Here is a 12828-nt window from a genome sequence, read left to right as displayed (position 1 = left end):
AAAAAAAAAAAAAAAAAAAGATTTTTTTTTTTGTAGAAATGGCCAGGCTAGTCTTGAACTCCTGGTCTCAAGTGATTGTCCAACCTCAGCCTCCCCAAGTTCTGGGAACACAGGTGTGAGCTACAGCACCCAGCCAGGAGTTGAAACGTTCATATACTAATGGGAATGTCAACTGGTAGAGCCATTTTGAAAAAGTTTAGCAATTTTTGGCTGGGCGCAGTGGCTTACGCTCATAATTCCAACACTTTGGGAGGCTGAGATAAGAGGATTGCCTGAGTCCACGGGTTCGAGCCTGGGCAACTTGGTGAGATCTCACATATACAATAAATCAAAAAATTAGCTTGATGTGGTGGTGCATGCCTGTAGTTCCAGTTACTTGGAAGGCTGAGGTGGAAGGATCGCCTGAGCCCAGCAGGTCAAGGTTGCAGTGGCTATAAGCATGCCGCTGCCAAAAGAGTGAGACTCCGACTCAAAAAAAAGAAAAGAAAAAGTTTAGCAATTTCTTAGAATGTTAAGGATGTGCTTACCATATATCCCAGCAATCCAACTCTAGGTATTTACTCCGGAGAAATGAGATGACAAAATTTGCATATGAATGTTTATATCAGCTTTATTCGTAATTGTCCAAAACTGAAAAGAATTCAAACATCCTTCAACTGGGGAAGAGATCAACAAATGGTAGTAAATTCACACAAGGGAGTACGACTCAGAAATAACTATTGATACACCCAACAACATGAATAAATCTCAGATGCACTATTCTTAGCAAAAGAAGTCACAATGCTACATACTGTATAACTTCACTTATATGACATTCTTCAAAAGACAAAACTATAAAGGCAAAGAACAAATCAGTGATTGCCAGGGATTAGGTGTAGGTGACTGGTTTTGACTATAAAATTGCAGAAATGATTTTGGTAGAGGAAAGCTAGTAGGACTGTTCTGTACCTTGATTATATCGGTAGTTACACAACTCTACATATTTATCAAAGCTTATGGAACTGTGCACCAGCGTGAAATTTTACTCCAATGTAAACTTTTTTTAAATCCAATTTTGTTAATCTGAAGGCATAAAATAAGCCTGCCCACTGTATGATTTTACATGACACTCATGCTAAAGCAAAACCATAAGGACAGAAAACAGTTAAGAAGTTGCCAGGATCTGGAGGAGAGAAGCAGGAGTTGACTACAAGCCCCAGGGAGTTCTGGGGGGTGATGCAACTATATCTAGATTGTGGTGGTGGTTCACTTCTTACAGATTTGTCCAAACTCACAGAACTATAAAGGGGGATCATTACTGTATGTAAATTAGACCTTAATTGTTTTTTAAATGAGGAGCAAAAAAGACTTAGAAACAGCTTTAAAAAAAACCTTGAGACATGCTGTAGGTAGAGAATCTGGAGTCCCAAATTTTTAACAACATGACTACTTTAGTTCTTCTGTTTGATTTTGGCCAAATTATGTTCCCATGCAGTTTCTTACTCATCCATATACTTTCCATTTCTAGTACTTACCTACCAGCATTTCTTAGTATAAAATAGATGCTCCTCCACTTATGATGTGTCTATTTCCTAATAAACCCATCATAAGTTGAAAATTACAATAAGCTTATTGGGAATAAGCACCACCATAAAGCGAATACTGTACTTAATGTGTATTGCTTTCCCACCAAAATTCTAAATCAAGCCAAAAGTCAGGGATGGTATTTTAAATGCTACATGACGAAATGTCACATGGTTGTAAAATGGTCTTAACTGTCCTGTCCAATTTTTCACTGTAACACTATTATCTACCAGGAGAGTTTAATGTATAAGTTGGGCCCCATCCAAGGGGACTCTGAGAGCATAATTTTAGCAAGCAAGACACTACTAGTTTTTTAACCCAAAAAAATGGGAAAAATGCATTTGAAGAACTTGATAAAAGACTGGTATGTAGTCAGTGCTTAGACAATGTTCCTTTGTTAAGGACACAGAGGAAACAACCTGCATAACGTTTTAATCAGGCTTGGGTTCCAATCCTGGCATAGTCACTTAATATGTCCTCTTGGGTCCATCCTGTCAAATTTCTGGACCTATTTATTTTTCATATGAAGAGAATAATCCTTTACTGGCAGAGTTGCATTAAGGGTTAAAGGAGATAATAGGTTCTCAGAGCTTGGTGCAGTTTGTGCTAAGTCAGTACATAACTCTCCTTTAGCTGCCCCTGAATGCAAGAATGACCTGCACTTCCCAGCCATAACAGCCTGCAGCCACTAGCCCTCCAGGCCCTGTTACATGGTTCCCCTCTCAGGATGTAGACAGGTAACTTAGGAGGTGTCAGCTTGAAAGGTAGAGGCAAGGGAATGGCAAGGATGCAGCTGTGGGTCCAAGGACAGTGTAGAAGTGTCCACTCCCTTTCAAATGAGTCAACTCAAGTAGGTAGCTGAGAACTGAAGACATGTGCACAACTAAAAAAAAAAAATACCTTGGTAAAGTGAGATTGTGTTTCACTTGCAGTCATCTACCCCCAAGTCCCTTTCTTAGGGCCTCTGGCACTGTTTAGGATCACAGCCCTTGTCTGATGGAGTAGAATTTCCCAGAGGAGATAGCTAATTATACTTTAACAGAGTGGCTTCCAGATACTGTGAAAGGAATTGGCTAGTGCACTCACAAATATAGCAGCTCTCTTGAGGACAGTCTGTGAATAAATGATACCAGAACCCTCTTAAATCATGGAACTCAAATGCTGATGCTAGATGAGACATGGTCATACAAGGGCAGGGCCTACACAGAGTACTTCAGTTGAAGGTACACAACCTAATTCACAAACTGCCCAGAAATGCCCCAAGGTAGAGCTTGTTCCTAAAGCATTCAGCCTGCTTGCCAACAAGTGCCTTGTTTTCTCTTCATGCAAATAGAGTAGTGCCTAGCACACTTCAGCACCAGCCAGTCTTGTTTATTCTCTTCTTCCCTCCACCCTATACCCAGATCCTTACAGAGACATGGATGGTTCATCACTGTTCTCCTCCTCCCACTGCCACGTACGACCTGTGGGCTTGGAAGGACAATACATAGCCTGAAATGCCTTACAGCTGAAATGCCTTACAGCTGAAATTTCTTGTGGAGTGGTAAAGGTCTACCAGCAGCCTAGCCTCCAGTTGCACATTTAGTTGACCAAGAGGGTTTTGTGGGAAAGCAACCCCTCAGACCAGCCCACTATAGGATCCCAGGATTGAGGGTGAGGATAAATTGGTAGCACCTGGGCTCTGCTGGTATTTCTTTTAAGTTTCTTGTAAAACAGAGTAGGGATTAAATAAAGGGTATTGGGTTTAGCAACTCCAGCCTCTTGGGACTCTTTACTGGAGAGAGTGGAGGGAACAATGGGGGGGGGAGTGACACATGTACAGGTGCTTCAGGGAGAACCAAACTTTCACTGGTATTCCCCCATCCCACTGGAACTGGTGCTTGTAGTGGGAGGGGAGTGAGATCAGTCGATCAGTCACTAGCACTGTCATCAGCGTTGCCAGAGAGGTCAAGGGCAGACATCATGGAATCGGACAGCTTGCTGGCGATTTTATCTGCAGATGGAGAGATACAAACATTCTTTTGGTAGCTGGTTTGCCAACAGGCAGCCTGCTGAAACCGGCCTACAGATATCTACCTTGGTCTGTACCAAGCTCCCAAACTGGTTCACTTACTCCCCAAACACTAAACAAAACAACCAGTAGGCATTGGAAGCCACCACTCAACCTCACAAGTAGATCCAACTTGTCTATCTGTGAAATGATCACCCCAAAATAGCTTCTATCTCAGGGTTTCAGACTCACTGAGCTTCAAATATTTTTGTCATTCCAAGTACCAAACAGTAATTTTCTTTTTTTTTTTGAGTTGGAGTCTCACTCCGTCGCCCAGACTGGAGTGCAGTGGCACGCTCACGGTCGTTGCAGCCTCGACCTGCTCAGCTCCAGTGATCCTTCTGCCTCAGCCTTCCAAGTAGCTGGAACTACAGGCACGTGCTACCACGCCTAGCTAATTTTTGATTTGTTGTAGAGATGAGGACTCGCCAAGTGGCCCGGGCGGGTCTCGAACCCGCGGGCTCAGGCAATTCACTCACCTAGGCCTCCCAAAGCATGGGATTACAGGCTGAGCCACCGAGCCCGGCCCAAACAGTAATTTTCTTTTACCGTGTTGAACTTACCACTCTCCCATTACCCTCAAAACAAAGTCCTCACAACAATGGGACGGCATGACAGTGGGGGGTTTCAGCCTGAATGCTCACACCTCTCATCCTCCAAACACACCCTGGTGTTCCTCAGGATGCCCCTCAGATTTCACCATGTCCTGGAAGCCTTCTCTGATCACCCCTACCCAATTACCAACCCTAGGGTAGGGGAGGTTTCCTCACTATGCTTGCTAGGTCTTCAGAATGACTACTCTGTGCTAATAAGGCCTGTTTACTTGTCTCCTCCCTAATAAGACTAGGAGTTCAAGGATAATTCACCTGGATTCCCAGGACTCAGTGTGGAACCAGGCCAAGAGTATATGTTTGGTTATGAAACACAATCTAATTCAAAGAATAGGGCTGATGGGGTCAATCTGCAAGTCTGCATTTTGGCTCCATCAACTACTAGTTGTCTTACCTTGAATGTGACACATAACGTTTCTGGGCCTCAGTCTCCTCACTTACCAAATGAAGACAAGACTTTAACAATGAGTTAGTGAAGATAAGTATAGCATGGAGATTTGCATGGGCCTGCTGCACTATTAAAATTAAAGGACCACAATTAAAATAAAAGGGAAAACTTCTTTTGTGTATTGATGTGAAAACATCCCTAAGATATACTGAATGGAAAAATGATGGGGCAAAACCATGTATCCAGTAGATTAGCATTTGTGTGGAAAAAGAGAACAAAGAATATATAGATATTTGTGTATCTATCTCCGGAAAGAGACACAAGAAACTAATTGCCTATAGGAAGAAGTTTGGATGGTTAGGGGATAGGAGACAGATTTTAATGTATATATTTTTGTACCTTTTGGATTTTGAATATTATTGCCTATTGATAAAGTTAAAAAACCATATATAGCCTGCAAGTTACCTAACACATAGAAAGTACCTATTTTTTTAAAAAGTTGCAGCTATGTGATACACAGACTAGGCCAGTGGTCCTCCAAGTGTGGTCCCCAAAGAAACAGCATCAGCTTAGAACTTGTTAGAAATATAAATTTTCAGGTCCCACAACTAACCTACTCAATTAGAAACTCTGGTGGAGGAGCCCAGAAATCTGTTTTAATAAACCCTCCAGGCGATTATGATACAAGCTAAAGTTTGAGAACCACTGTGCTAGTAACTGAACCTCCTAGCCCATCCCTGCCCCCAACCCTAGCTAGATATACTGTGATACTCATTCAGGAGCTCCAATTAAGGCCCCAGGTGGGGACTTTTTGGAGCATAGGGGTGGTCAGGTGCCCCCACCTGTACGTTTCTGCATCTTCTTCTTCTTCTTCAGGGCAGATGCCAGAGCCTGGCCCTGCTGCAGGGGGTCCGTCTCTATGATTCTCTGCAGCACTGGGCGGCGATCCACTGGACAGATGTGCACCGTGCTGTTTTTCTTGGGATATTGTTCCACGTTGCGTTTGGCCCACCCCACCTGATGACGGTTCGGATTGGTGCAATACCCAGTGCTATCTCCAATCTAGAGAAAGAGGATAATGCTGAGGTCCTGACCCCCAAAGAGGCAGCAGAGACAGGGTTCAGCAAAAACAGGGAGCCTGGTACCATGTGGAACCAAGAACCAATTCTGGCTCCACTACACACTAGCAGTTGCTTAGTCGATTTCTCAGCTTCATTTTGCTCATCTGTCAAATGAGGGTGGATAATGGGTTGTTTGCATGGTTTTTACAAGAATAAAATGAGCCAGACGCAGTGGCTCACGGTTGTAATCCCAGCACTTTAGGAGGCAGACGTGAGAGTACTGCCTGAGCCCTGGGATTCAAGACTAGCCTGGGTAACCTGGCGAGACCTCATCTCTACAGTAAATCAAAAAATTAGCTGGGCATGGTGGTGTGTGTCTGTAGTTTCAGCTACTTGGAAGGTTGAGGCAGAAGGATTGCCCGAACCCAGCAGGTCGAGGCTGCAGTGGCTGTGAGCATGCCACTGCACTCCAGCCTGGGTGACAGAGAGAGACTCCGACTCAAAACAAATAATAATACATAACAATATTATGACAAACAAGGCACAGAGGGTCACATAGCTAGTAAGCAGTAGAGTAAATTAGAATCCAAGCAGTCTGGCTCCAGAACCCGTACATATGACCACCCACTACGCTATGTTTGGGAAAAGGCAACATGAGAGGGGTATGAGCAAAGTTACCACACTGTAAGGTTCTGGGTTGAGAGCAAGGCCACCATTCACAATGTAGTATACATAAATGGTGTCTCTTGGAGTTCTGCAATGAGTGACCTGCAAACAGTCCCAAATCTCATTCTGCGATTTGAAGTACAGAGTGGGGAACTATTGCAGGTTCTTGAGGGAAAATGGTAAGTTCTGGGGCTTATGGCCTCAGAAAGAAATATTATTGGGGGGGGGGTCGAACATACAACTTTACACTGATTTTCCTTTAAGCAATGGAGAACCTCTCAAATTATGTAAGGATGAGAGTAGTGTGATTCCTGACACAGCCCAAGTTCAAACCTCTTCTTCTCTTATGGGCTGATTACAGAGTACAGTTAACTCCCTGGAATCCTTGCCTCCAACCTGGCCACTCTCTTTCTTATCTGATTTTTATCCCAGCTGCCACAGTGACGCTCTAAAATATACACCCCTGACCATGTAGCTTCCCAATAAGAAACCCTTACAGATATTATGTAGCTATGAAATATAAAGGACATCTCTTTAAGTAATCATGTGGAACAATCTCCAACATGAATTTGTAAGTGAAATAAGCAAAGTGCAGAACAGTAAGAATTGCATGCTACCATTTGAATTAAAAGTTATCTACATCTGCTTGCATGTATATATGTGTGTATATAAGTATGGAATAGCTCTTCAAAAGTCTGCTAATAGTGACTGCCTCTCAGGAGGTGACAGATGGATAGGAGACAGGAGGAGAAAGATTTACTTTTCACTGTATACCTGTTAATACCTTTTAAATTTTATACCATGTATTACCTAGTTAAAAATAAATAAATAAAAATAAAAATAAACTTTTAAAAAACCCTCTGACCCAGAAAAAAAATAGCCAACTTTCAGTTTTGTCCGTTACCTGTGGTTTAAAGTCAACTCAAGGCCTTCTGTAATCTAACACCAGACTCATTTTTCCCCACCTCCCACCCCGCCTACTCTCTTTCTAATCTGGCTACTCTCTTTCTAATCCACACCACTAGCAATTTCCCCAACACACCAGCTCTTACCCTTTTAGGCCTAAGTATGAGCACAGGCTGAGTCCCTGACTGGGAGCTTTCTGCTACTGCCCCCTTTGCCCAGAGAACTTCTCAGCCTTCAAGATGTGGCTTAAGCAAGACTTCTCTGACCCACAGGTCGTAAAATTCAGGGCCCTTAGATCCATGCTGTCCAACGTCTACCCCATCCTCACCCCATGAGTCTCCAATCACAGTGCAGATGTCTATGTCTGAAACCCACTAAAATGTGAACTCCTAAAGGGCAGAAACGGGGGTAATAGCAGAAGAAAAAGCTGAAAAAACCTCTAGGAGTCATATCACATCCTAAAGATCTTGCCTAGCAGGCCTCAAGTGTATGGACTTGATCCTGCAGACGCTGGAGAGCCATGAAAGGAGTTTAAGCAGGGAAAGTGACATAGGTTGGGCCATTGGAATCCATGGGACATACATCCAGATGAGTGAGAACTAGAAGTTTAGTAATGAAATGAAGTTGACAACTTCTCGAGAGATTTAGGAGGAAGAGGTTACAGGTTTTGGTGACTGACAGTGTATGGGATCTTAATTAGGAGGAAGAAAGAGCTGTTAGCAACTTGGACAACAGGGTGGCTAAATAGTGATACCTGACCCATGAGCTGGAACCAGGGTTGGGAAAGCTGCCTCAGAGAACATGCCTCTTCCTTGGTCCTGTCACCAAAAAATGCACCATGCCAGGCATCCAGAAGCCCTCAGGGAATGAGTGAACTACCCACATCTCACCACATAGGAGCCACGCAAAAGGGACTGACCACTTCCCAGAGCCCAGGGTAGAGGAGAGGGCTGTCACAAAGAAAGGGGACAGGTACCTTATATACGGTGGTTTTATTTTCAATGGCATCTGCTATTTTCGTCATCGGAGAATGGAGCAACTTGATCTCCATTTCGAGTGGGTCCATGTCACCCAACAGCTCATCAGATTCTCCAGTGGCCAAGCCTTTAACACAACCAATACCACTGTCAAGGTCCTGGCTCCTTCCTGCTACCAGTCTCAATGAAAAAGATATGTGGATGCTGCCCAGAGTATTCAGGAGGGGAAGCTTTTCGTTTCTGCTGAGAGACCACGTGACCAAGAATTAAAAGCATGGGTTTTGCAGTAGGACATTCATATACTGGGAACCGGCCTCAGAGCTTCAGCTTTCTCATCTGGAAAATGTGAATTCCACAGGCCCTGTTCACACAGGGCTACTGTGAGACACTGCAAAGGACATCTGCAACACTCTGGCCTGAGATATTGCTCTATAAATGGCAGCCACCAGAAGTCCCTCTCCAGGACCAGAACTCTCTCTTCTCTTCTCTGGCTACTTGCCTAGAGCTGGCCTCCACTGCAATCCTCAAATATGCCCACTGCCCTGTGCCCCATTACCCCCATCCCCTTCCCTGGGCTTTCTAATCCCTACCCACCCTTCAAGATCCAGCATTACAGCCAACTCCTCCAGGAAACCTTCACGACTATTCTCTTCCCTCACCCCCCCCCAATTTCCCATATCTCAGTCTTTTACCAAAATGTATTCTCACTGATGGAACATCTCTTACCTTCACATCTAGTTCAAAGGTCAAATCCCTTGCAACTGCCCACTTGATAGAAGAAACTAAAGTTCAGAAAGGGGAGTTGACTTGCTCAAAGCCACATAAAGAATAAACTAGGAAGCAGGCAAATCCTCTTTGTCATCATGTGTAATCCAAAGACACTAAAAGACCCAGAGAAGGAAGCCGGGCATGGTGGCTCAGGCCTGTAATCCCAGCACTTTGGGAGGTGGAGGTGAGAGGACTGTCTGAGCCCATGGGTTTGAGACTTGCCTGGGCAAAATGGGGAGACTCTGTCTCTACAATAAATCTTTAAAAAAAGGTCGGGCGTGACGGCTCACACCTATAATCCCAGTACTATGGGAGGCAGAGGTGAGAGGATTGCCTGAGCCCATGGGTTCAAGATCAGCCTGGGCAACTTGGCAAGATCTCATCTCTACAATAAATAAACAAATAAATCAGCCAGGCATGGTGGCGGTGCCTATAATTCCAACTACTTGTAATGCTGAGGTGGAAGGATTGCCTGAGCCCAGCAGGTCAAGGCTGCGGTGGCCGTGAGAGTGCCACTACACTCCAGCCTGGGAGACAGAGTGAGACTCCAACTCAAAAAAAAAAAGACCCAGAGAAGGAAAACTACTGGCTCTAAAAAAAACCACAAAGAATCTAGAATCCAGACTAGCCAGGGCTTTCTCAACTATCCCAGAGTGTCTACAGACATGCCCAGAGCACTGGGCACCTTAGGCAGGGTGGAAAAGGAAACAAGGACCACAAGCCAGGGTGCAGAAGGTAGTGTCTGAAAAGAACAAACATTCTCAGGATTTCTGAGACTCCAACTCAAAAAATAAATAAGCAAATCTTGAATTTGAATCCAGGCAGTCCATACCTTTGGCCACCTAGCTCCTCTGGGCTGGAAGGATCTAAGACAACAGGGCAGGAGAGCAGGTTTGGAGGCCACCTCTGCCTACATCCTGTTAGCAAATATAATTCTTCTGTGACTTGGATACCTCACTTGCCAATAAGGGTAAGAAGGAAAATCTAGGGATGGACCTGAAATGGCTATGAAAAAGCCTAGAGCAACATTAGAGAAAGGGTTTTTGAGAGGAATATCTCAGTCCACTCCAGGTCTCAAGAGGTAGGAATGAAGCCTCACATTTCCAGAGCATCTCAACGCATGGCAGGTATTTTATTGATTTCTTTTGTATCTACCAAAAGCTTACAACTACTCCCCAGCATGGCCCAGATTAGAATTTTCCACCTTTCAGGAAAAGAAATTAAACTTAAAGTTGGTTAAACAATTTGTCCAAAGCCCAAGTAGGGCCAGGGAAGGGGGATATCAAAATGTGAGATTTGCTGTCAGGTCTGTGTGGCTCCACTAGTGTAAGACCAAGTACACGCACCCGCCCATACTTACATTCCATGGTGTCTTCATTGGCATGCTCGGTATCCTCAATGTCAAAGACCTCAGTCATCTCCTTAACAATCTCAGCACTGAGATGGGCGGGCAAAGTGTGGGTGGGCGGTGGTAGTGTATAGAAGCTGATTTTCCCGCTGTATCAGGAGGTAGGGGAAGATTAGTGGTGATGTCATTGAGAGAACAAATGACCAAAGAAAGGATGAGTCAGAAACAATGAGGGACAATGAGAAAACTTGGACAGTGGCTTCTGAAAAGAACTTGAGTTACAGGGCATAAAATCCCAAGCAGGGCATGACCTGGCTGGCATCTTGGCCATCCCCTGCCCTGAGACCAAGGACATCAGGCTGCCCCACCAGCTGCAATGAACACAGACGAGTCCCTTTGTGGAGCCGGGATCCCAGTGGGCCTCACTCCTACCCATAGCCCCCCTCCTCACCTCACCCAGTCAGCCAGGACAGCTTTGGCTGCCTGCTCCTGACTGTATAAGCCTCCCTTCTTCTTCTTCCCCAAGCGATGGGCCACTGCAGTTAGAAAGTGCTCAGTGGTCTGGAACCCACAGACTCCATAATAGTTGGAAATCTGGTGAAGGGAGAAAAGAGAGAAGTCAGGAGGAAGAATAAAGGGCCCTTGGAGTAGGGTAAGGCATCAGCTGGGGCCCTGCTACATACCTCCTCCAGGTTACAGCGCTGCAGGATGGTCTCCACTGGGGTCACAGGGTCTGCTAGCTTCTGCACATGGAGGCAGTTGCGCAGGATGGTGCCCACCTCTGAGTTGGGTCCTGGGACAATGCCTGGAGCATCCAGCAGCCTGATGAACTTGTCCAGGTGGACCTCCTGCATGAATCTGGAGCAGGAGAGAAGAAAGCCTGGCCTGCATGTGTCTGGCATCCTACAGGCCCCAATCATAAAGTTGGGCCAGGATGTGCATGTATATAAAGGAGTGAGAGAAGGGTGTATTAGAGATTAAGGTGGAGAGATATAGGGCCAGGGAGTAGAGCGTGAGTTCTGGGGACCTACTGACTTGGGGCTGAGTCTAATCTAGCCACTGCCTTTGGGTACTAAGCCGCAGGGTCTTGGGCAAGTTTCTGCCGCTCCAAGCCTCAGCTGCTTCATCTAGGCAACAGAGCTACTCATTAGTAGTCCAGTCTCACATGGTTGTTAGGAAGTTTCAAGGAGATAACAGAAGCACCCAGCTGGGCACGTAGCCCACACTTAGGGTGTGTCAGGTAAATGAGGGCTGTAAAACTCCCATACCTGGGGGAGGTATCAAAGGATGATCTGAGATTTTTAAAAAAGGGAGGGGGACAGGGGCCAAAGTAATGGGAGTTGAGTGAAAGGATAAGGTCAAGGAGTTGTGAAGATGGGGAACAGGTGGGCACTTACTTGGTGACTCCAGGAACGGCTCCCACACTGCACGCACGGCTGCGCTTCAGGCTATTGATCAGGCTGCTCTTCCCAACATTGGGAAGGCCTACAAAGTAGCAACAGATGGCTCAGGGCAGAAAAGGCCCTCAGGAATATTCAGACCAACCTGTGTAAGGGAGGCCCAGGCAGGAGCCGTGACCAGGCCATGGGGAAGCCAAAAAATAGAGCCTGGCTTCCTGCCTTCCCACCTCAGGCCCTGACCAAGCCTCTACAGGGCCTTTCTACTCTCTCCTTCATTTATGAGCATGCTAGGTAGACATGTCCCTCTCTCCAGATGTGACACCAATCTGCCACCCACAACCAGCCTGGAAGAGGTGCTCAGTGCAAGGCCTCAGTGACACGATCCGAAAGAGGGTGGACATTGAGAAGTGTCTATGAAACAGAGACCCATCAGCAGAGCATGGTGGCTCATGCCTATAATCCCAGCACTTTGGGAGGCTCAGGCAGGAGGATCACTTGAAGCCAGGAATTTGAGACCAGCCTGGGAAATATAGCAAGACCCTGTCTCTACAAAAAAAAAAACCCCAAAACTTAGCCAGGCATGGTAGCACGCACCTCTAGTCCCAGCTACTCGGGAGACTAAGGAAGAAGGATCGCCTGAGCCCAGGAGGTTGAGGCTGCAGTGAGCCATGATCGTGCCACTCTACTCCAGCTTGGGCAACAGAGTGAGACTCTGACTCAAAAAAACAAAAACAAAAATAAAAAACAGAGAACCGTTTATCCTGGTGTGTAATTCCTCTGGAGCGGAGGAGGCTCATCTCCAGATGCTGGTCTCTCTGTGCAGCAGTCTCTTTGGTTTTTTTGCTTGTTTGTTTGCTTGCTTGCTTGTCACCCAGGCTGGAGTGCAGTGGTATGCTCACAGCTACTCCAGCATCAACCTGCTGGGCTCAGGCAATCCTTCTGCCTCAGCCTTCCAAGTAGCCGGAACTACAGGCACACGCTACCACATTTGGCTTAATTTTTGATTTATTGTAGAGACAAGGTCTCACCAAGTTGCCCAGGCTGGTCTTGAACCCCTAAGCTCAGGTCTTGGCCTAGTAGTCTCTACCTC

General features: G+C 45.7%; 1 protein-coding gene across 1 annotated transcript in view; it reads right to left on the bottom strand.

Annotated features, from left to right (window-relative positions):
* Positions 1-592: 592 nt before the first annotated feature.
* GNL3L (G protein nucleolar 3 like) overlaps positions 593-12828 on the bottom strand; it is a 32016-nt gene continuing 19780 nt past the window's right edge. Inside the window, exons 10-16 of the mRNA XM_008072676.2 lie at positions 11736-11823; positions 11022-11196; positions 10790-10932; positions 10351-10487; positions 8222-8349; positions 5455-5674; positions 593-3556 (exon numbers count right to left, since the gene is read on the bottom strand). Of these exons, the coding sequence (XP_008070867.1) occupies positions 3474-3556; positions 5455-5674; positions 8222-8349; positions 10351-10487; positions 10790-10932; positions 11022-11196; positions 11736-11823 (974 nt within the window). The 3' untranslated portion in view covers positions 593-3473. The remainder of the gene's footprint in view (positions 3557-5454; positions 5675-8221; positions 8350-10350; positions 10488-10789; positions 10933-11021; positions 11197-11735; positions 11824-12828) is intronic.

Source organism: Carlito syrichta, unplaced genomic scaffold, assembly GCF_000164805.1.
Source record: "Carlito syrichta isolate Samal-C Ts95f unplaced genomic scaffold, Tarsius_syrichta-2.0.1 Scaffold315397, whole genome shotgun sequence".
NCBI classification, from domain to species: Eukaryota; Metazoa; Chordata; class Mammalia; order Primates; family Tarsiidae; genus Carlito; species Carlito syrichta.
The sequence above is the reverse complement of the archived record's forward strand: the minus strand, read 5'-3'. Positions and strand labels throughout refer to the sequence as shown.